The sequence below is a fragment of the Mus caroli genome, unplaced genomic scaffold (genome assembly GCF_978045245.1).
Source record: "Mus caroli unplaced genomic scaffold, Mus_caroli_1 scaffold_18, whole genome shotgun sequence".
Taxonomy (NCBI): Eukaryota; Metazoa; Chordata; class Mammalia; order Rodentia; family Muridae; genus Mus; species Mus caroli.
The window spans coordinates 78,933,445-78,957,596 of NW_028227273.1; the positions used below are offsets into that span (position 1 = coordinate 78,933,445).

A 24,152-nucleotide genomic window follows, 5' to 3' on the forward strand; every position below is an offset into this window, starting at 1 on the left:
TTTGAGATTTGTGAGGTGGCTAAGGAAAATGGCAAGCAGACGCTCCTCATCATGTTCTCAGTGGATGTTAACTTGCGTTCAAGGAAGAACAACAAAACAAGCGACTTTGTAGTCACAGAGTCTATTTTAGCTCGGTCACTACCAGCTCTCTTCCTTGCTGCCACAAGAAAACGTCAGCTGTTTCTTAGGCTGGTTCATAATGCTTGATTGATTCCAACATATCTTAATTTTTTTTCCTTCTGAGGTTCATCTAAGGCATATACATGTTTTGTTCTGCCTACTTCCTTTCCCTTGTATTTTGCATTATCAACGAGGTAATGAGCTCCTTTAGGTTAAGGTTAGCTCTCTCTCTCTCTCTCTCTCTCTCTCTGTGTGTGTGTGTGTGATGGACAGTATCTGTGTGTGTTATGTGTGTAGGTGTTGTATAGTCTATTATACACAGACTCTAATAAGTACAATAGTACTGTGTATCTATTTTCCCCTAAAGGAAACATTTTCTCTTGAAAGTACAGGAAACCTCAGAAGACTGGGGAATCGAGAAAACTTAACAAAGGCTTGTCAAGAGGCAACATAAGGGAAGCGGGTTTTATTTTGTCCTACTGTTTGAGGGGATACAACCCAGGGGGAAGCATGCCACCTGGATTGCATCCACAGACCGGAAACATAAATAGATAAATGTTAGTTCGCTTCTTCTTTATTTAGTCGGGAAATCTAGGCAATGAGGTGGTGCCGCTTATATTTTGGTTGGGTCTTCTCTCCTTAATTAAAACTCCTTGAAACACTCGCATAGACGCATCCATGGGTTTTACCTACGTGATGCTAAGTTCTGTGAAGTTAACAATATTAACCATCAGATTCTGGCTACAGAAACCTGGTATTGCTTCCTGGGTCTCGTGGCTGCCTACACCACACAGTTGACTATGGGTCCTGATTGGCCTTGAATGCAGCATGAACGACTAACCCGTCTCAAACGCTGTGCCACTTCGCCAATGTGACATCCGAGTTGTCGTTGCTCTGTAGTTGGGTTAATTTTTTTGGTATGGTCAGACTTTTAATTTTCTACCCGCCATGAGTAAATCCAAATGTTTTCTTGGGGTTATAAAACAGGTTTCTCTGTTGGCGGGATTGGCGGATCCAGGTTGTGCGCTAGCAGGACGCAAGCGTAGACCTCCAAGAGCAACGACGAGTGCAGGCTAGAGGAGCCCAGGAGGGCGGGGCGAGGGAGGCGGAAGTGGACCGGTCCCGGCGGCCATTTTGCCGTGAGACAGCAGGAGTTAGGCGCGATGCTTTCCACTGCCGCTTACCGAGACGGGGAACGAGTGCTGGGAATGGGGCCTCACGACTCTGCCGGCCCTGTGCAGCTGCGTTTTTCGCCTTATGCCTTCAACGGAGGGTAAAAGTCCGGGTCTGCTGCCCTCACCTGGGTCGATCCTGGGGTCGCGACGGGCGGGTGTGGGAATGGCAGGGATGTAGCCTGCAGCCCAAGCACTCAGTTGTGCATGGACGTCCTTGGTGCCGTTTGCTCCAGCAACCGGGCTCCCACCTCAACCCTCCGCCCTATGGCCTGTCGTTTGGTAGGGCTTGAACATGTTTCTAAAGCCAACGGGCGAACATGAAGTTATGATTTGTCTTGGTTGGTAGACGAGTAGCTGCTTCTGTCGCTGGGCCGTCTGATCACTTGTTGTTTTAAAAGGAAACTAACATGATTAACCAGACTTAATTTCAGGGATGAAAGTGAAGGTTGTTTTGTTCTGCTCTTGAAACGTAGCCTGCTGGGCAAGGTCTGCTGAGCTGCATCCCCAGCCTTAGGCAGTCGGACCCTTGTGTGTATTTATTTTTACTCTCAAATTACTTTAGCATTTTAATTATCCGCTTTATTCGAAGGGATATTTTTCCTTCGTATTTAGGACCGTTGACAGTACAGGGGTATTCTTCATCAAATTAGAAGTTGAAACAGCTAATTGTCCAAAAAAAGGAGGCGGGGGGGGGGGCTTGTTTAAGAAAAGCAAGACCAGCCAGGCGGTGGTGGAACACGCCTTTTCTGCTAGCAAAGGCAAGTGGGTCTCTTAAGTTCGTGGCCAATCTGGTCTACAGAGCAAGTTCCAGGACAGCCTGGGCTACACAGAGAATCTTTGTTTCAAGAAAGAAAAGCAAAAACGTTAAATATGTCTTTATGAAGAGCGTTGATCATACAGAGAGTGAAAGGTTGAGTTTAGCCTTGGTTGTACCTTTTGAAGAGCAATTGTGAATGTGTGTACTATGTGGGCTCCTTTCAGTTACTTGAGCTGCTTTATAGATTGGGGAAGACTCAAGGTGGTTTGCTTTTTGTTTGTTTTTAATTTCAAGCAGTTAAGTGAATAATTTCATAGTTTTACTTCTTGACTCTTGGCATCTAAACAGCCCAGGCTATAGAGCTGGTGTGAATTAGAACCGGTTTTAAATTCATAGCGTTCTCAGCCGAATCCAGTTTCAGTTTGCTTTTCCAGCATGCTGCTTCACTCTGCACGTGAACACTAAGTACTTACTTTGTAAGATGTGTTAATTTCAAAGTGTTCCGAATGCAGTGCTCATGATTCACTTCTTTTTTAGCCTCCTTTACTTCTTCTTATCCATCACTTTGTTCACAGTTACTTACACCTATCCATTAAATCACTTTTCTCCTTTCTCTTTTGTACCTTTTAGCATTTATTGCAACTAGCCCTGCAAGCAGCCTCTGATTCTACAATATATTAATTTCTCTTTGTAGCTTCCAGGTTTTTGTCACTTTAGACCTTTATATAATTCCCAATCTTATATAATTCCTAAGTCTGTTTCTGTAACTTTCTCTCTCTTTTTTTGTTTTTGTTTTTGTTTTTCGAGACAGGGTTTCTCTGTATAGCCCTGGCTGTCCTGGAACTCACTTTGTAGACCAGGCTGACCTTGAACTCAGAAATCCGCCTGCCTCTGCCTCCCGAGTGCTGGGATTAAAGGCGTGCGCCACCACCGCCCAGCTGTAACTTTATTTCTCAAAAGTTCCTGAAATTCTGGCCTCTTTGGGAAACCGTATCTAACTGCGTTTTCTGTTCTCTCCATAACCCATGTTAGTAAACAAAACGAGCAGGGTAATTGTTCCTTTCAGTTACTGCTGCTCTTTGGAAGTCTCTGCTCAGTTTAAAGGGGTGGGGATATGTTGTTTTCCTCAGCAGACACATCTAGGGAGTTGTAAAACCTTGGATGCATACATAGGTGTTGTGTTTGAATTTGCCCTTCTTCCCCCTGTCATCCTGTGTTCCTTCTGTCACACCACTCTTATTGGAGCAGTATTATGTCCCATTTCACATTGTACTATTGGGAGAATTGTATTAAAACCTCACTTTGCAAATGGAACATTCTCATTTTTGTTCTGTGTAACTCTGCTAGAATTCTAAACTCTAGCTTGGCGCCTGGGGTCTTCTACAGCAGCCCATCACATGAGGGGTATGTATGTCTCTGGTAACCTTAATTAAGTTGCTTGAGTGGACTGTGGTAATATTTTTTCCCTTCTGTTGCTGTTCATGGTATCTGTAATGCCATTCTTTTTTGCTTTGGAATTTTAGTGCAAAACTTGCTTCAGTAAAAATAGTAGGTAATGTTTTCTGGATGTTTATTTTCTACAAGGAAATCGGTACCTATGTGAATTATGTGTTTAATTCTCACACTCTGTAACAGAACAGGGACTGTAGTACCATCAGTTTGAACATGAAAAATTTATCCAAAGTCACACAACTAATAAGTGGCATGAATAATCCCAGTGCCCAGGTGCTTAGTCATCACATAGTGCTGTCCTACTGTGTACACATAGTGCTGTCTTACTGTATTCTACAATGGTTATTGTTCACTTGCTAGAAGAACTGGAAAGTGTCAGGTGGATTTTATAGTTAACTAATTTAATCCTTATATACAGCACACTGATATGAGATAGTTACTGTTAAGTAATCTCATATTTTAAAGAAATTGAGGTTTTTAAGAAGTACTTTGCTTGAGAAAGCAACGGTAGTGTCTAGGTTCTACTTTTGTGGTTTTTCTCTGGTGCTCTTCAGTAAGTTATCAGAAATTGTGCAGGAAGAAAAGAAAAGCTTGCTTTTGACTATGGTATGACAACTTTTCCTGGGAAGGCACACGCACACACCCCACACATACCCCTACACGATTTATGAAACATCTATGTGACCCTTGGGTTACTGCAATTGCTCTGCAATGGGTTAAAGTTTAATTGGAGAACCAATGTATTTTTATTGGGATTGCTATGTCAGGAGTATGTGTCGGGAGATACTTAGAGATGCAAGGATGACACAGAATCAACTGTATCATAAAAAAAGTCCACTCCAGAACAGTTGACAACGTGTAAAAGCTGTGGCTCTGGATTTCTGTGCACTTATAGGTAGCTCACAAGTTGGGAAATCTCTTCTTACAGCTTGGCCAGTCAGTTTCCACCCCCAACAGTTAAGACAATGTCTCACTATGTAACCTTAGCTGGCCTAGAACTCACAAAGCCTGCCTTTCCCTCTCAAATACTGGAATTCAAGGTGTGTATAGGCCTGTGTTGCTGTTGGTGGGGGTGGGAGAGGCTGCTCCAAGAATCTCACGAGTGTCCCCTAGTTATAACTTGGTTTCTCTCAAGCCTCCTACCCCACAAGGGATGTTTCAGTTCAGAGGAGATTGCTGTAGACACTGACAGTTCACTTAATGACGTATTCTAGCAGCTCTTGGGTAAGGAGATAGAGATCTTCGGAACTCAGCTTGCTTATAGGACTGTTATCTATACTTGGTCTTCAAGACTACAGACAGGTTGCTTTGTAATACCAGCGTTAGCTATACGTGGATGTTTTTGTTCTTTAATGGTGAAGGTTTGATTCAGTGTCTTTCCTATGACCTCTTCTCAGTGAGGCACTGGGACAATGTGTCCCATTTTACATTCTGTGTTCCATAGCTGAGAAACCTGAGGCCTTCAGGGGTTTATTTGCGCACTGGCTTATACCTGCTTAGTGGGGAGGGCTCCATTAGGCTCTAGGTTAGGGCTCTTCCAGGATGACATGTAGTCAGGAGTCCGGTCCTCCAGTCTTTTGTCTTTCATTTGAATTCTGCTTTTATGTTAGTAAATTTACCCAGGAAGGGCCTGTAGGACACACTACCATTTGAAGGGACAGAATTGCAACCCTGAAGAATTAATGTTCTTTCTTTCTTTCTTTAATTCATTAGTACTGTATTGGCAATTGCTGGAGAGGATTTTTCCATCGTCGCTTCAGACACTCGGTTGAGTGAAGGATTTTCAATTCATACCCGAGATAGCCCCAAATGCTACAAACTGTAAGTAAATCTTTCTTTGGTTTTTTGTTACTTTTATTTTAAGTATACGTTTGTTTTGTGTGTACATATGTTTGGATACTGGGAATTGAACCCACCTAGGTCCTTTGGAAGAATAGCCAGTACTCTTAACCATTGAGCTATCTCTCCAGCTCACAAGTAAATATTCATAAAGACATTTCACTTGCTTTCTTGGTGGCAGCTAGGAAGATTATCCATGTAGCTAATCACAAAACGAAGTGGAAATGGAACCAACAAGGCTTGAGTTTTTTGCAAAGAAGTTTAAGGTGATAAGGAATAGAGAATAAGGAAGGCAGCTTTGCCATGTGTTGGTCCTAGGCATGGTCTACATCTGCCATAAAAAGCAGTGAAGTTTTGTCTTCCTTGTTCCTAGCTACCCAATTTTTCTACTCATTAACAGTTCTTTCATAAGGAAATTAGAATTAGACTTTACTAGTCATATGTTCATATAGTTTTAATTTCATATTTTTTTCTGTAGAAGTAGTCAGATTTATGAAACATCTTTATGACCCTTGGGTTACTGCCCCGACCTGCGGGATAGTGGAACAGGGTCTGAGGAACCACCGGTGGAGAGAATGGGGGGGTGGGGGTGGGGGGGCGAGAAGCATAAAGAACGGACAGCAAGTCAAAAAACCCTGATCAAGCTGATAGATTTTCTTTTTCCCAGGCAGGTTTTATACCCATAGAAGCAGGATATAGGGAGAGGGGTGATGCAGAATCACTTTGTTTCTGGGGGAACACACCTGTTCCCAAAAGTAGGATATTGGCTAGATAAAATGTTCAGCAGGAGGAACAGAACAGAATGGGTTGCTAGGTACCTGTCCACAAGATCTATAGCTATTTGTTCTTAACTGGGGGGTAGTACTTTCCCACAGAGGCCTCAACTCACAGAAATTTTGCACAGAAATCTCAACTAAGCTAATACTTTTCCACTAAGGCCAAGGCTTGGTAAATAAGCACTTATGGCTGACAAGGCAGTTAACATTCAAACAGGGTCGCTCCTAACAGATTACATCATACTTCACCTTCTCTAGTACTAGATTATAAGTAGTAACCCTTATTTTCCTTAGCCTAATCATAGTATATCTTTGGCCCACCTAAAATTTAATTTGGTATAAGGAGATGTTGGTATGTCTACTCCCATGCCTCAAAAGCACTGGCTGGTTGTCAGTTTATGAGCCTTGCTTTATCAACTCATTTTCCTGAAATTAACTTTTTACAGAACAGACAAAACAGTAATTGGCTGCAGTGGTTTTCATGGAGATTGTCTCACTTTGACAAAGATTATTGAAGCAAGATTAAAGGTAGGTGCCTTTGAACATGTCTGCTTTGTTGAAACAATTCACAGCACAGCTGCATTTAGAGAGATAGCAAGTTAGCAGGTGCAGTTAGCATATCCTAGAAATAAATCAGAGCCAGCCCTGGCTGTGGAGGTCATTCAGGTAACAGGAAACTGCAGCACAGTTTAGAGGTCTGCTAACGTCTCTGTGCTTTGGCAGGGCTGTCTACTGGATAGAGGGCTCTTCTGAAGTGTGTCAGATCTGGCTGTGGCAAAAGACAGCCTGGGCAGCGTATAGGTAGAAGCAGGACCTGGAACTCTGTGCTCACCTTTCTCCTCCTCCGCAGCTTTCCACTCTAGTAGACAGCACAAAAGGAGGGAAAGATAATTCTGGAACGTGGTGAACGGTGGTAGCCCGTCACTTGGCAGGCTCCGGTGGTGGGGATGATGTGATAGGGATGTTTTTGGGGGTGGGGGTGACCACATTCTCTGTTGCCTACTTAGTTCACTTAAGGGAATACGTCACATAGTCATGGAATGTTCACTTACACTTGCTGTGGGGCTGTGGAGAAATTATGTCACAGTATTTTAGAACGTTTCGCATAGAAAGCTTCAGAAATTTACATTTACTAGCAGATATATCATGCCTTCTAGTTTATATTTTACTATAAGTTATCTTAGAAATTATCCTGTATTTGTCTGCTTCTAGTTATATAGCTTTTTGTAATTTTTCAGTGTTCTGACCTTGACTTACAGTTCTTAGGTTTTGCTTTAGAAATGCTTGTCGGCTGATTATGGGATGGATCCCCGGGTAGTATAGTCTCTGGATAATCCATCCTTTCGTCTTAGCTCCAAACTTTGTCTCTGTAACTCCTTTCATGGGTATTTTGTTCCCTATTCTAAGGAGGAATAAAGTATCCACCCGTTGGTCTTCCCTCCTCTTGATTTTCTTGTCTTGCAAATTGTATTTTGGTGTTCTATGTTTTTGGGCTAATATCCACCCAAGGAGCTGAAGGGGTCTGCAGCCCTATTGGTGGAACAACAATATGAACTAACCAGTACCCCCCCCCCCCCCCCCCCAGAGCTCATGTCTCTAGCTGCATATGTAGCAGAAGATGGCCTAGTCGGCCATCAATGGGAAGAGAGGCCCCTTGGTCTTGCAGACTTTATATGCCTCAGTACAGGGGAATGCCAAGGCCAAGAAGTGGGAGTGGGTGGGTAGGGGAGCAGGGCAGGGGGAGGGTATAGGGAACCTTCAGGATAGCATTTGAAATGTAAGTAAAGAAAATATCTAATAAAATAAAATGTGAAGTCAGATAAAAAGAAATGCTTGTCATGGAATACCTTTAATCCCAGTCAAGAGACAGGCAGGCAAATCTTTGTGAGTTTGAGGCCAGTCTGGTCTATAAAGTGAGTTCTAGTGCAGCCAGGGAGAGAGGTTATTACACAGAGAAACCCTGCCTCAAAAAGCAAACAACAAAAATGGTGAACTTAATTCATTTTATACTCAAATTTTTGTGGAACTGTTTAGCCTGATTATGTAATTTCATTTATTTTATTCGTATGGGGGTTTGGTCTACACATTTGTACACCATGGGTCTGCCTGGTACTGGGAGGTTAGGAAATGGTTCCAGATTACTTAGAATAGGCTGTAAATGCCGTAAGCTGCCATGGAGGTGCAGAACCAAGCCTAGGTTTGCAAAGCAAGTGTTCTTCACTCTTCTGAGCAACCCCCCCAGTCCCCATGGTCGTTCTTTTTATACTGTTTTCCTTGGTAGACAATTTGAGAAGTAAGACTGCTTCCCCTTGATAATGTGGACCCCAAATGATGCAGTCAACTGATTTCTGTTTGTAAGATACTAGATCATAAATATTTTTAAAACTCAAGGGCCATTTCATTTCTGTCACAGCTGCCCCGTGTGATTAAGAAGGCAGCATAAGCAACATGGTTATACTCGAGGAAAATTTTATTTGTAGAAGCAGGTAGCAGGTCAAGCTCCTGGTGCTGATACCATTGTAGTGCACAGTGCAGAAAGAGATAGATTTGGAGCACCTTCCCCAGGCCCACCTTACATGCCCTGCGTCTTAAATTGTTGTTGAATTAGTAGTGTCCGAAAGGAAGAGGGGAGAGTAGAAAGGCTCTTTAAACCAACCTTCTTGTCATTCTTCCTCTTAAAAATCTTTTTGTTGGTTTTAAGACTGGGTCTCTCTGTAGTCATGGCTGTCCTGGAGTTTGATGTGTAGACCGGGCTAGTCACAAACTCATTCCTTGAATGCTGGGACAACCGTGTATTCACTATGACCACTATAGGACAGAACAACAACTCGACAAACAATGAGTTCACTGGTTACTTAGAGGAGCACGGTGAGGGCTTACTTCCGGAGCCTGAGCTCCTGCGCGCAGTTGCATCATCCTGTGCCCATCCAGCATAGACAGCAGTCAGAAAGCAGCCTTCCCCTGAATCCTTCCCATCAGAGTGATAAGTTTTTCTCAGCAGCTGTTCACTGTTGTATAACCTTGAGGAAGGCCCTCTTGAATTTTGTTGGTTTCAGCTTTCCTGGCATGTGTCAGGTGTAGTCACATCCTGAGTTTTGCTCTTCTTTTCCAGGAAATGTTTGTGATCTGAAAAACGAGCTACTGAGCATCTCAAATATATGTAATAAAATATTATTTTATGTTAGTACCATTGTATTACTTGATCATGAAAGAAATAAGCTTTTGTGTTTCACTAAGGAATACCTATAGTGTGTACTGGTTGTTACTGAAGCTTGACAGATTCTGTTTCTCCTCTACTGAATCTCTCTGTTGTCTCTCTCTTGTCATGTCTCCCCCCCCCCCCCCATCCTACTAAAAATAACCCATGAAGATGTACAAGCATTCCAATAACAAGGCCATGACAACGGGGGCGATTGCTGCAATGCTGTCTACCATCCTGTACTCACGGCGCTTCTTCCCTTACTATGTTTACAACATCATTGGAGGACTTGATGAAGAAGGTAACATCTTGATTTCTGGCAAATACAAAAGTGTTATTTCATAAATGTGTGTGCTTCTGCCTGGAGTTACGCTATCTAGCCCAGCAGCTTTGCTCTTTGATCACGAAAGTAGAACAAACTGAAGCTAAAAGAGATAAATACCATTCAGAGACATATAGCAAGTATGGGTATCCTGTGCCTGGTGACCTGGTAGTTATTTGTTTTTTCAGGATCTGGCATTGATAGTATTTTCTTTCATCTTACAGCTTACATAAAATAGTTAATTCAAATAGTTCTTTTTAAAAACATATTTTTATTTTCTATGCATTGGTGTTTTGCCTGCATGTATGTCTGTGAGGGTGTGAGATCCCCTGGAGATAGAGTTACAGGCAGTTTGGGGCTGCCATGTGGCTTCTGGGAATTATACCCAAGTCCTCTGGAAGAAGAGTAGCCACTGCTCTTAACTGCCAAGCTATCTCTCCAGCCCCTCAAACAGTTCTTGAAAAGGAATTTCAGGGGCTGGACGAACTAGTGGTTAAGAGTAATTCTGCTCCTACACAAAGGCTTGAATTTAGTTCCCAGCACCAACGTGGTGGCTCTCAACCATTTGAAACTCCACTCTGGTTCCAAGGGGTCTGATGCCCTCTGGGGATCTGATCTGACCTCTGGGGATGTCAGGTGTGCACGTCGTGCTCATACAGACACCCACAAAGGTAGCCCACAACAGACCAAAGTACAGATATCACCAAAGTCCAGCCTAGTAAACCAATGAGTCTTATTGGGGTTCCTTACAGGACTGTGGGTGACGGGTTACTTACAGGAACAGAGATGACAGCTGCATCACCAAAGCTGGAAACTTGCAGCACACAGCCTGCAGGGTGGACAGTGTCCCTTCTAGTTAGGTGGTTTAGTTGAGCGACACATTTCCCAGGCTGCTTAGCTAATCTCTCCTTTTTTGCAGCTTGGCTTTTCATGAACATGACTGGTGGTAATATTTATTGTTTACTCTTGAGAGAGGGGGGTCTTATAAATCTGGTTTGTTTCAGGGGCTTCCTGAAGCTGTTTTAAGTTGTTTACTTCTGTCTTAGCTTCCCTGCAGGATAAAATGTTTTATCGGGAAGGAAACTGTTACACAACACATTCATACATTTAGGCAAAAGACATAGACTCCTTAAGTAGAAATAAATCTGTTTTGTTGTTGTTTGTTTTAAAACATAATATGGTAATCTGTGCCTATAACCCCAGTGCTTGGCAGCTGAAGAGGAAGGGTAGTATCCTTCGTGGACTATTCAAGACCCTGTCTCCAAAAACAAAGGTGATTTGAGTGAGTTAGTACCTGTAGTGCTCTCAGTGTATGTATCTTTTTTTTTTTTTTCCTGTCAGAGTAAGATAGGATATATTTTTAAAGACTTCAGCTGGATCTGGTGGCACATGGAATCGCAGCACTTAGATAGGCAGAAGAGTCTCTGAGTTTGAGGCTAGCCTGGTCTACATAGCCAGTTTTAGAACAGCTAGGACTGTGTAGAGAGATCCCATCTCAAAAAAACCAAAATAACAACAAAAGATTTTTGCATGTCTGTGTGTATTTGCTCCCTGGTCTCATTTTTTTTTTTTTTTTTTTTTTGGTTCCTGGAGAATTTTGTGTTATTTTGATCATGGTCACCCATCTGCCATTCCTCCCAGATATACCACTCTCTAATTTCCTTACCATCCAACTTCCTAGCCTCTTTGTTTTCATCTTTAAACCATCAGGTACAGTTGTTGTTACTCATATTTTTGGATGTGTGGTCTTCCACTAGAATGTGGTCAGCCTGCTAGGGGACTCACCCTTAAAACTGACTCCCTCTACCAATCCCTGTCAGTTGCCTAAAGCTCCTTGGCTAGGGTGGTACTTCTTGTCCACTTCTCTATGCTGGCATGTTTGTCTGGCTTGAGCTTGCTTGGGTCTTGTACACAAATCACAACTGCTGTGAGTTCTTGTGTGCAAGTGTCCCTCAGTGTCCAGAAAAGAGTTTCTTTGTAGTCACCACCACCTCGTGCAATCTTTTCACTCACATAAATACGTATAATGGGGGCTGGAGAGATGGCTCAGTGTTTAAGAGCACCGACTGCTCTTCCGAAGGTCCTGAGTTCAAATCCCAGCAACCAACCACATGGTGGCTCACAACCACTCGTAATGAGATCTGATGCCCTCTTTTTTTTTTTTTAAAGATTTATTTATTTATTACATGTAAGTACACTGTAGCTGTCTTCAGACACACCAGAAGAGGGAGTCAGATCTTGTTCAGGATGGTTGTGAGCCACCATGTGGTTGCTGGGATTTGAACTAAGGACCTTTGGAAGAGCAGTCGGGTGCTCTTACCTGCTGAGCCATCTCACCAGCCCCTGATGCCCTCTTCTGTTGCATCTGAAGACAGCTACAGTGTACTTAGATATAATAATAAATAAATTAAAAAATATGTATAATGATAACTAAATCTCAAGAAACCATTGTAGGGGCTGGAGAGATGGCCCAGTGGTTAAGAGCACTGACTGCTCTTCTGAAGGTCCTGAGTTCAAATCCCAGCAACAACCACATGGTGGCTCACAACCATCCGTTAAGAGATCTGATGCCCAGTGTACTTACATAAATAAATAAATCTTAGAAATAAAGAGAGGGAGGGAGGGAGGGAGGGAGGGAGGGAGGGAGAGAGAGAGAGAGAGAGAGAGAGAGAGAGAGAGAGAGAGAGAGAGAGAGAGAGAGAGCGCACTGTAGACTTTTTCATTGTGTGTGGAGATGTGATATGCATGTAAGTAAGTGTGTGTGCCTTTGGAGACCAGATGTGTCACAGCTGCTGTTTATTAGAAGCTGTTGTGAGCTACCCAGCAGGTGCTGGGAATCCTAACTTCTGTCCTTTGATGAGCACTAAGTACAAAATCTTAACTACTGAGCCATCTCTCCAGCCCAGATATTTGTTGTTTTAGGATTGAATCTAAGACGTAAGAAAAAAAATCAGTCTTTAGGAGTGGTAGTATAAAAACAATGCATTATATGCATGTATAAAATTATCAAAGAAGTAATTTATAAAAATTACACAACCAGTATCTACAATAACTTTTAAAATAGCAACTTTAAAGAGAAACCAGTCTGTGTGACTCAGCTGTCTGTTTCTACCCAGATCACTGCAGGGAGCTCGGATGATGGAATGGAGGTGAAACTCAGGCCTTTCACCCCTGCCTTTCCTCTCTCCATGGTGGATGGCTCCTCTGAGCCTGATACATGGTGCCTCCTGGATTGTTTCTGACCATCACAAAGAAGTCCTTTACCTTGCCCCTTGCTTTGAATCCGGCTCCCCCCCCCCTTTTTTTTTTAAAGATTTGTTTTTTGTTTGTTTGTTTTGTTTTTGTTTTTTGTTTTTCGAGATAGGGTTTCTCTGTGTAGCGCTGGCTGTCCTGGAACTCACTCTGTAGACCAGGCTGCCCTCGAACTCAGAAATCCACCTGCCTCTGCCTCCCGAGTGCTGGGATTAAAGGCATGCGCCACCACGCCCGGCTGGATTTATTTATTTTTAATGTATATGAGTACACTATCACTGTCTTCAGACACACTACAGATGATTGTGAGCTACGATGTGATTGCTGGGAATTGAACTCAGGACCTCTGGAAGAGCAGTCGGTGTTCTTAGCCACTGAGCCATCTCTCCAGCTGCCTTGAGTTCGTTTGTTAAGCTTTCTTTTTCTGTCTGCTTTGGTGGTGTATGTCTTTCCCCTGGTCTAGTGGAGGGGTTATGATTTTTGGATCTTTGCTGAGTCCTTTTGCTTGGTTCTGACACTTCACAGTGGCCCTCCAGGTTGTTCCTCTTCACTGTTTCCTCGCTCTTGTCCTCGCTGTCCTTGCTTGCCTGTCCTGATTTTCTCCACAACTGCAGCTTATTTTTTTTTTTTAAAGATTTATTTATTTATTATATGTAAGTACACTGTAGCTGTCTTCAGACATTCCAGAAGAGGGCGCCAGATCTCGTTGCGGATGGTTGTGAGCCACCATGTGGTTGGTGGGATTTGAACTCTGGACCTTCGGAAGAGCAGTCGGGTGCTCTTACCCAGTGAGCCATCTCACCAGCCCACTGCAGCTTATTTGTTCCTCATTCTTGTTGCCTGTGGATAGTCCATCTTTTTGTCTTGTGTAAAAGTAACTTTTATTCTCTCGATGTCAGAGGGTTGCTGCCTCTGTCTGCTAACCTGGGCTTAGTCCTGGAAGCTTGTGGCCTAGGCCTAGAATGTTTTCAGCCTCTGAGACTTGTTGCTGAGTAAGCTCACCCTTTCTAGTTGTTTCTGAACTTGGGCTGGCTGATTCATCTCAGCTGTTCTGGCCCAACACTGGCCTCTCTATGCTGACTGATTGAAACTGGCTTTTCTCAGCTTCTGACTGAATTGCTCTGCTTGACCTCATATTAACTTTGGCAATATGTTCTAATCTTCTGGCTCCTTCTCAGTCTCTGGCTTGTTCTGTCCTCACCTGTGTCTGGCTTGTACTCTGCAGCCTGTCTCTGTACCCAGTAAAACTATCTTATGTCTCCTCTCTTTCCCCTCTTCTCATTTCCCTGCTCGTCTCATGAGAGTTGGGATATCCTGTTCTGTCAGATCTTATTCGTCCTTTTCTGCCATTCACTGACATCATTTTCAAATATGGGTGCTTTCTTCTAAAACTAACTTTACCTTTATTGTTTGAGATTAAAGATGTATGCTAAGGCTGAGCCACACTACAACTAGAAGTAGGTTTTCCCAGTAAACAACAGAATCATGGGATTTGCCATGTGATCAGATTTCCTGCAACAATCTTGTTCTGATTTTTTAAATTCCCTCCTTTATTTTTTAAATTCTGTTGTTACTTTTATTTCTAGTGTCTTTTAAGTTTTTTTTTTTTATTATATTTTTGTTCTGCGTTCTCTACATTTTTTTTAATTCTTGTATTCTGTATTTTATACTGGGGCTCTTAATTATAATGGGGTGTTAATTTAGGGCTCTTCCTTCATCATGAAAAGTGATGCACCAGTCTGATTAGCAGTCCTAAGCAGTATTCTAGTATACATTATTACTACTATAACTTCTAAACATTTAGTTCTTTGATAATTTCATACATACATATAGTACATTACAGTTCCCATATACCTCAAGATGAGTGATCTTTAGTCTTCTAGGCTTACAGCTGGAGCTTTTTGTTAGTCAGTGTTTTGTCTCTGTTTTATGCTTCTGTTCTTTCCTGTCCACTCAGCCAAGGTCACCAAGTATGCTAAAATCTCAAAAGACTTACTGGCTTTTAGGTAGTAGGATGGGTTTTAAGTATAGTTTTCTTACCTTTTAGGGTTTGAAATAAGCCTTCTTTGCTTTCAAAGTTTCATTTGAATAATCTGATGTTTGTCTGATGGGTCTACCTGTTTCTCTCTTACCACTTTCTCTGTGCTCTTTATTCTATATACTGCTGTGCCAGGGAAATGTTAGTGATCCCCCAAAACACACAGAGGAGCCAATTTTTTTAAAAAAATATTTATTTATTATATGTAAGTACACTGTAGTGTGTCTTCAGACACTCCAGAAGAGAGCATCAGATTTTGTTATGGATGGTTGTGAGCCACCATGTGGTTGCTGGGATTTGAACTCAGGACCTTTGGAAGAGCAGTCGACACTCTTACCCACTGAGCCAGCCCCAGAGGAGCCAATTTGATGCAACTCACAGCAGGGTCTTTATTCTATTTGAGCTAGCTTGGGGCTTCCCAGCAACCCACCTCAGGACGGTTTTCGTGGTGGTAGAGCCCTGAATGTCTGTCAGGGCAAGACTTTATAGTAAACAGCAAGCAGGGAGTACATGTGCAAGCATCTAATTAGAAAGCTCCTGTGGCCTTTAACATGATTGGCTGGTGCTGGGAATCATATTATAAACTTAACTTCTGCTCCCCTCTGCATTGGTGGTCGTTAGAGAGGGGTGGGCTTGTAACCTGGGGTGCAGGTTTGTTGGGGGAATAACCTGGAGACACTGGTCTGGTTGAGGGTGTAACCTGGAGATACTGGTCTTGTTATGGGTGTAACCTGGAGACTAGAAACATCTTCCTGTCCTTGGAAATATATAATTACATAAAAAGAGGAAAGATCAAGGACAGGAAGATGTAGGAATTAAAGGGGGAGGGTGTATGAAGTGTGGCTAAAGAGTAAAAAATTGCCTTTGGGGCCAGCCTGCTCTACAGCTCTGACTGCTTGGACTAGACAGAAAAACCCTGTCTTCAAAAATCCAAACAAAAACCCCTAAATTGTGTACAAACAAAAGCAAAACGACTATGAAACATATGCAAGAGTAGAAATTAAATAATAGAGAATAAGAGATAAAGGGAATATTTACAAAATTAATTGCTGGCACATCTGTGCTGAGTTGAAAGTGAGGTGCTCAAAACACCCTTGTGTGCTGGAAGGGATACTGGGACACATTTTTCCCTGCAGTCTGTGTTCTCAGGGGTTTTCGGGGGCTGTTGAAGCTAGAGGCCTGCTTCTGTGGTCACCTCCGGTTTCACCAGGGATCTTGATCCATAGTTTCTTGTGGTTTGGGTTTGAGTTTTGTTTTGTTTTGTTTTTTTTAAGGTCTCAGTCTGTAGCCCAGGTTTGTTGTTATCCTCTTATTTCAGCTTCTCAACTGACAGTATTACAGACACTCCACAGTTGGTTTTGTTTTGTTTTTTCTTTTTTGTTTTTCGAGACAGGGTTTCTCTGTGTAGCCCTGGCAGTCCTGGAACTCACTCTGTAGACCAGGCTGGCCTCGAACTCAGAAATCCACCTGTCTCTGCCTCCCAAGTGCTTGGATTAAAGGCGTGCGCCACCACTGCCCAGTTTTTTCTTTTCTTCTTTTCTTTCTCTTTCTTTCTTTCTTTTTTTTTTTTTTGTTGTTGCTGTTGTTGCTGTTAGCACAGTTGTTTTTAAAAGACCTCTTCTAGGGGCCGGAGGGATGGCTTAGTACTTGCTACTCTTTCAGAGACCCCAGGGGCTAAGTTCCCAGCACCCATATGGCTTCTCACAAAGGTCGGTAACTTAAGTTCCAAGGGAATCCTGCCCTCCTCTGGCCTCTTCAGACACTATACACATCATGTACCTACAGGCAGGCTGCAGGCAGGCAAAACACTCAGACACAGTTTTTAAAGACTGTCTAAAATTGTAGTTATGTGTTCTTTGATAAAAATTCCAGGTCTATATAAGCATATGGTACTGTCTTAGTTAGGGTTTTACTGCTGTGAACAGACACCATGACCAAGGCAAGTCTTATAAAAACATTATTTAATTGGGGCTGGCTTATAGGTTCAGAGGTTCAGTCCATTATCATCAAGGTGGGAGCATGGCATTATCCAGGCAGGCATGGTACAGGCAGAGCTGAGATTTCTACATCTTCATCCAAAGGCTGCTAGTGGAAGACTGACTTCCAGGCAACTAGGGTGAGGATCTTAAGCCCACACCACAGTGACACACCTACTCCAATCAGGTCACTTCTATTCCAACAAGGCCACACCTCTAAATGGTGCCACTCCCTGGCCCAAGAATATACAAACCATCACAGGTACCTTCCAGTGTTTCTCAATAGTAGAAATTTTAAAAGTTCTGTATTAAAGTCAGTTCCTTGGGTGGGGTGTGTTTGCCCTGGTGCAGATATGAAAGTCAGAGGACAACCTTCCAAAGCTGGTTCTGGCCTGTCACCAGGTAGGTTCTGGGGATCAAGTTCAAGTCAGCAGGCTTTGCAGCAAGTGCCATTACCAAGTGCCCTGGCCCAGTCTCATCAGTGTGCTAACTCACTCTGAGGCTCTAAGGAGGTTAAGTATATTAACCTCTTCAGTAACTGAAACCAACACCCTGACCACACAAGGTACAGCAGAGTGCAGCAGTTGGCTCCAAGATCTGCTTTCTTTAGCTTTTAGACAGTGATGTGGTTTTATGAATGAGTGCCACCTTTCTAATAACTTTTTTTTTTTTTTAAGATTTATTTATTTATTATATGTAAGTACACTGTAGCTGTCTTTGTCTTCAGACGCACCAGAAGAGGGCATCAGATCTCATTACGGATGGTTGTGAGCCACCATGTGGTTGCTGGGATTTGAACTTCGGACCTTTGGAAGAGCAGTCGGGTGCTCTTACCCACTGAGCCATCTCACCAGCCCCTCTAATAACTTTTAAGATGCCTTTTTTTTTTTTTTTTTCTATTTTGAATACCGCAGAAATACCTACCTATGTTAGAAACAAACAATAATTTCAGTATTTCACAAAGAATTCACAAAGTCAAAGTATCAAACCAGGCTGGCAACACACCAGGGTTGTTATCCTGATATTTTTTTCATCCTTGGTGATAGTACCTCATCCCATTAGTGAAAGCTCCGGGTCACTAACTGGCACAGTTGGCTAATGGGCATGAAGATTCAGGAAAAGTGATTCCTTACCAGGCTGCTTTAATTTAATTTTTTTTCTTATAACTGTGTAATAAATGTATATATTTACAATTATCTTTTAGGATAAATCCTGCCAAAAGGCATAGTTTGATTTCAGTGGAGTCTGTAAGGACCGCTGGTTGGTTTTTTTGTATTGAGTTATGTTTCTCTTACAGGAAAAAAAAATTTCTCTTGGCCTAGAGAGATGGTTTAGCATTTAGAGTCCTTCATGCTCTCAGAGGACCCATTTGGATTCCAGCACACACACTGGGCAGCTTACAGTTGCCCGTGACTCAGTCCCAAGAAATCTCTTGGCCCTCATGGGTACTATACATGTGACGTTCACACAGATATACACATAAATAAAAATAATCTCTATTTTTAAAGTTATTCCTTATTCCAGTAATTCAAAGCAAGCTGTAACATTTTGGGCAAAACAAAGCACTTAATAGTACACATTTGTGTTTTGCTAAAACTCTTTATTAAATATTAAATAAAAATTAAATAATTCCATTAAATAGAAATTGGTGGTATTTGGCAGGGATGGTTCTCACTCTGTACCTGAGTCTACCATGAATTCACTATCCTCCTGCCTTAGCCTAGAATGTGGTGTCTTAGTTCGGGTTTCTATTGCTGCAGTGAAACACCATGACCAAAAAGCAAGTTGGGAAGAAAGTTTATTTGGCTTAGATTTTCATACTGTTGTTCATCATTGAAGAAAGTCAAGATGAAACTCAAAACAGTAGGAACCTGGAAGCTGGAGCTGATGCAGAAGCCATGGAGGGGCGCTGCTTACTGGCTTGCTCCTCATAACTCGATCAGCCTGCTTTCTCATAGAACCCAGGACCACTGGCCCAGAGACGGCATCACCCACAGTGGCTGGGCCCTCCTGCATCAATCACTAAGTAAGAAACAGGTCAGGCTACAGCCTAGTCTTATGGAGGCAGTTTTTCAGTTGAAGTTGTCTCCTCTCTGATGACTCTAGCTTGTGTCAAGTCAACATAAAACTAGCTGATGCAGGTGGTTTTTTACAGTATATTGTTAAAAGGTATGTTCATCGAATACTAAAATGATAGACAATAAGTCTGTGGTATTATTACTTAGATTTAGCTCTAAGAAAAATTTAAGCTATTGGGTTTATTCTAAAACTCTACAAGCTTATTTGTTAGGAATAGCATGAAGATTTTGGTTAGAACTTCAAGTAAGGCCTGTGATCATTACCCAATGTGTCTGAATGGCCTGCCTGCCCAGGGCCATGAGACAGTTGTCAATGACATTAGTTTTAGACAAGTTGACCACAGTGTTAGGTCACTAAGATATGAACCTCTTGTCTCTGACCTCATTCCATAAAGACTCGTCTGCTGGGGTCCACTGCACCACAGTAACTGTGTTCTGACCTTTGTTTAGCTAAGTGGATAGATAACACTCTGCATCATGTTTTGACTTCCTTTTTACAGTGTTGTATGTACTCTTTCTTCTTTAAGGAAAGGGAGCTGTGTACAGCTTTGACCCAGTGGGCTCTTACCAGAGAGACTCTTTCAAGGCGGGAGGCTCAGCAAGTGCCATGCTGCAGCCGCTGCTCGACAACCAGGTAACGTGCTTGAGCAGAGCTCTGCCTGTGGCAACCTGGGCAGCTGTGGTAGCCTCCAGTTTCTCATTCTGCTGAGATGCTGCTGAGGTTTTCTGACACCGCTCTTTTCTCTGTTCTGTCAGTGCCCTTTAGCCCATGGCTCTATAGGCTCTGTCTGCAGCCATTGGTCATGTCTCGCTTATCCCATGCCATCTTTACCTTACATCACACAATGCCTCCTTCATTACCCTTACTGTTTCTGGGTTATAGTCAATTCCCCAAACTTTTAATTTGCGCCCCCCTCCTTTTTTTTTTAATACCACCTTGATCCAGACCTGCATTTACTGGGTTTTCTCAGAGGCCTTCAGCCTCCAAGCTCAGTAACCCAATCCGTGCTGCTCGAGGTTCCTGTGCTTGTGGTTTCTGCTGCTGTGTGTTCATCTCACCTGTGCTACACTCTGCCTTCTCCTATCTGATCCCGAGCTTTAGTTAGAAATGTTTGATGCTCTTGTAGTTCAGTGCCTTCTCCTAATTTTGATCCTACTGCCATTACAAGAATACCATGACCAAAAGCAACTTGGAGAAGAAACTCAGTTCATTTCAGTTTAAGAGCTGGTACTCTGTAATGGAGGGAAGTTGAGGCAGGAACTGAAGCAGAGACCCTGAAGGAATGCTGCTTACTAGCTTGTAATGGCTGACTCAAACTCCTTCCTTACCCACCTGCCCACAGTGGGCTAGGGCCTTAATCTGGAAAACATCCCACAGACTTGCCTGCAGGCCAGACTCATGGAGACATGTTCTCAGCTCCTAGATAACCCTGCCTAAATTTTTCTGATGGAGTTGCCTAGGCCCCCTCTTCCTCCTTGTTATATTTTTTACAGTATCTGTATCTGCCTCCATGTGTGCTTTTGAGAAATTGGGAGCATTGCCCCATTTCTGTTGTATTTAAGCTGGGGCTAGAATATCCTTAAACTGGAAGACACCCTGATGTGACTCGATACATCCAATTCAGATCCTGGGACATGGGGATGTTGTATGCTGTGGGCGGTTGGGGCCTGAGGTCTTGGGGACAAGTGATGCTCCATGGGAGTTTCTGTCTCTCCAGGTTGGTTTCAAAAATATGCAGAATGTGGAGCACGTCCCCCTGACGCTGGACAGAGCCATGAGGCTGGTGAAAGATGTCTTCATTTCTGCAGCCGAGAGGGATGTGTATACTGGAGATGCTCTCAGGATCTGCGTCGTGACCAAAGAGGGCATCAGGGAGGAAACCGTTCCCCTGCGGAAAGACTGATGTGTGGGTCATATATTGGAGCTGTGGCACAAGTTTGTTTTATTAAAAAGAAATGTGAAGTACTCATTTTCTTACACTGTGTCTTCTCTAAGCATGGCAAATTGGGAAGAATTTCTTCCTTAGGGGTTGGAGAGAGAACTCTCAGTTTAAAAAGTTTGGCTCTTGCAGAGGACCTGAGTTTAATTCCAGCACCCACCTGTAACTCCAGTTCCAAGGGATGCAGTGTCCTCTTCTGACCTTGACAGGCACATGCAAATACCCACATACAAATGTATGTAATGAAAAATAAAACCACTAATAAAATTTCTTTTTCTTTATCTGGATATATTAATTTATTTAGAGATTTACTTTTCATCATGTGTGTGTTTCCGTGAGCATGTGCCACGTGCATAAGTATTTATGTGAACAGGGTATGCAGGTGCCCAGGGAAGCCAGAAGCAGGCATCAGTTCCCCTAGAGCTGGAGTTACAGGAGCTATGAGCTGTCAAATGGGTCATCTAGAAGAGCCACACACGTAACTATTGAGCCATCCCTCCAGCTCTATATTTTTGTATTTTAAGAATAAGGAAAGTGGGACTAAGGAGGTGGTTCAGTGGGTGAAGGTGTTTGCCACCAAGCCTGACAGCCTGAGTTCTGACCCTTGGATCTCTGTGGTTAATTTGTTCTCTGGCTAATACATACACATCTTGTGTTTTAAGATTTGTGTGTGTGTCTGTGTGTGTGTCGTGTGTAACCATGTATCCGTATGCACACAGAGGCCAGATGATGGTGTTGAGCTCCTGGATTGGAATGAGAAACCCTATATGGATATCTTCAGCATTAGGATTTTACATACATTTACATCCACACTTAGATACAATATTGTGAATACATGTGGACATGCAAGTATCTCTACTGGGATATAAGTTTCTTTGGGTATGTGTCCAGGAATGATGTTATAGCTGGGTCCTATAAAACCTGTTTTTGCTTTTTTTTTTTTTTTCTTTTTGATAAACTTCTGATTTCCATAGTGGCTGCACTAGTTGACACACCAACAATGTGTGACTTTACCCAAGTCAGTGTCAGTACTTGTCTATTGTATTCTTGATCATTTTGTTTGTTTGGGTTTTTTAAGACAGGGTTCCTCTGTGTAACAACCTCTGGCCGTCCTGGAACTCATTCAGAGGACCAGGTTGGCCGTCCTGGAACTCATTCAGTAGACCAGGTTGGCCGTCCTGGAACTCATTCAGTAGACCAGGTTGGCCGTCCTGGAACTCACTCATTCAGTAGACCAGGTTGGCCGTCCTGGAACTCACTCATTCAGTAGACCAGGTTGGCCGTCCTGGAACTCATTCAGTAGACCAGGTTGGCCGTCCTGGAACTCACTCATTCAGTAGACCAGGTTGGCCGTCCTGGAACTCATTCAGTAGACCAGGTTGGCCGTCCTGGAACTCATTCAGTAGACCAGGTTGGCCTCAACCCCAGATCTGTCTCCCTCTGTCTCCCTTCGCGTGCTGGGATTAGAGATGTGTGCCACCACTGTCCTCTTATCTTCTTGATGATGTTCATTCTGACTGGTGGGAGATGGAATCTCAAAGTGGTTTTAACCTGTATTTCTCTGAATGCTAAGGATGCTAATTTTTAAAGTGATTACTACCTGTTTATATTTCTTTTGAGAAACTTTGCTTATTGTTCCTGTCCTGGTTAGTTTTGTTTTGTCACATTGACAGCCTGGAGTAACATGGGGAGAAGAAACCATTATCACAGACTTCTATGCAACCAGATTGGTCCGTGGTCATATCTGTAAGAAATCATCTTGATTGATAGAGGAGGCCCTAGCCCACTGTGGACAGCACTAACCTTAGGGAGGTGAGGCTTGGTCTGTATAAGAAAGCTATCTGGGGCTGGAGAAATATCTGACCTGTTGAGTCTGTTTCTAGAGGGCCTATATTTGATTTTCAGAGCCGGTATTAGCCGGCTCACAACAGTCAGTTCCAGTGGATGCAACACTCTTTTCTGGCTTCTGTGAGAATCTGCACACATATGGCACACACAGAGGAACATGCATGCACACATAAGTTAAAAAAATATTTTTGAAAAGTGCTTGCAGCAAAGAAAGGAAAAGAAAAGCTAGCTGAGCTTGAGCCTGTGAGCAAGGCAGTAAGTGGAATTTTTCCAGGATTCTTGTCCCAGGCTCTTGCCACCTGGTCTTTTCTCAGTGATGCATTGTAACCTTGGAGTGTAAGCCAAAGGGTTCTTTCCTGTGGTGCTGTGGTATCACAGCACTGTAATGAAAGGAGAACAGAAACTCGCACCAAGAGTGGGGTCGTTGTGATGAACCTGCGTTGATTTGGAGGAGTGGGGAAATGTTTGGAACTTCCAGCTGGAAAAGCCATTGAGTCCTAGGAACTTAATGAGTTGTTCAGTAGGAACTTGGAAGATAGTGTTATGAAAAACATGGAGGCTATGAAGGTGGATTGCGATGCCTTCGAAGGGAGAAAGACGATCGGGGCCATTTGGATTAAGAATCTGTGGTTGCTTTTTAGTTAGGGTTTAAAGAATCAGCTGTGATTAACAAGATAACCAGCATCCATTAGATGAAAGCTTTGAGTTTTACTAAGACTTGGATTCTGGTCATCTGGGACTGAAAATCAGCTGTGGTTAATAAGAAATCGTTATCATTGAAATAAAATCTGGAAAGAATCTATTAAAGGATAAACACACAAACTGATCTAGTGGGGTCAAGTCTATCTCAAGCTGTTAGCTGAATTTGGCAAAATATCTGTAAGAGTCACCCACCTGTTACTGGTTTTAAAGGCAGGAAAGCTCTTGATTGAAGGGGTCATAAAGAGAAGCTGAGGACTGGCACCCTGTTGCAGGGTTGGGGTACCTGCAGAGAGGCCCAAGAAGCTATTGGTGAAGGCAAAACATGAGTTGTAGCAGATACTGGAGGAGCTCAGACCTGGGATATCTGCCAAGAACAGTGGTAAGTGTAGGATGAATCTGACCTGAGCCTGTACTACCTCCATGTGTGCTGAGGACAGCAGAGTTGGAGAGCCCTTTAGAGCCCAGAAGAGTGTATTGTAAAAGGACAAGTGGACATGATAGACATTGGTCTATACAGCTAGACTTCGGTTTTGCTTAAGTGTGTTGTTTGTTTATGTAATTTTTTCCGCTGAAGCCCACATTTAAGAGTCTTTGGGTTTATGAATGAATGAATGAATGAACTTTGTGACAAGGTCTCTCTATGAAGCCTTAGTTGACCTGAAATTCACTATGTAGACC

The 24,152-nt window shown here is 42.9% G+C and overlaps 1 protein-coding gene across 2 annotated transcripts; it reads left to right on the top strand.

Annotated features, from left to right (window-relative positions):
• The first annotated feature begins 1,224 nt into the window (after positions 1–1,224).
• Psmb1 (proteasome 20S subunit beta 1) lies at positions 1,225–21,205 on the top strand. Of its 2 annotated transcripts, XM_029471556.1 has the most exons (7): positions 1,225–1,393; positions 3,400–3,456; positions 5,218–5,325; positions 6,566–6,647; positions 9,490–9,619; positions 19,512–19,618; positions 20,703–21,205. In XM_029471556.1, the coding sequence occupies exons 1-7, from the start codon at positions 1,284–1,286 to the stop codon at positions 20,886–20,888; spliced, it is 780 nt and encodes a 259-aa protein (XP_029327416.1). In that variant the 5' UTR covers positions 1,225–1,283; the 3' UTR covers positions 20,889–21,205. The 2 variants fall into 2 exon arrangements, with proteins under 2 accessions (XP_029327416.1, XP_021042179.1); XM_021186520.3 differs by lacking the exon at positions 3,400–3,456.
• Positions 21,206–24,152: the final 2,947 nt, after the last annotated feature.

Coding starts and splice junctions, on each gene's coding strand:
- Psmb1 (XM_029471556.1), top strand. CDS start 1,284: ATGCTTTCCACTGCCGCTTACCGAGACGGGGAACGAGTGCTGGGAATG. Junction 1,394..3,399: donor CCTTATGCCTTCAACGGAGG/GTAAAAGTCCGG, acceptor TAACTCTGCTAG/AATTCTAAACTCTAGCTTGG. Junction 5,326..6,565: donor AGCCCCAAATGCTACAAACT/GTAAGTAAATCT, acceptor AACTTTTTACAG/AACAGACAAAACAGTAATTG.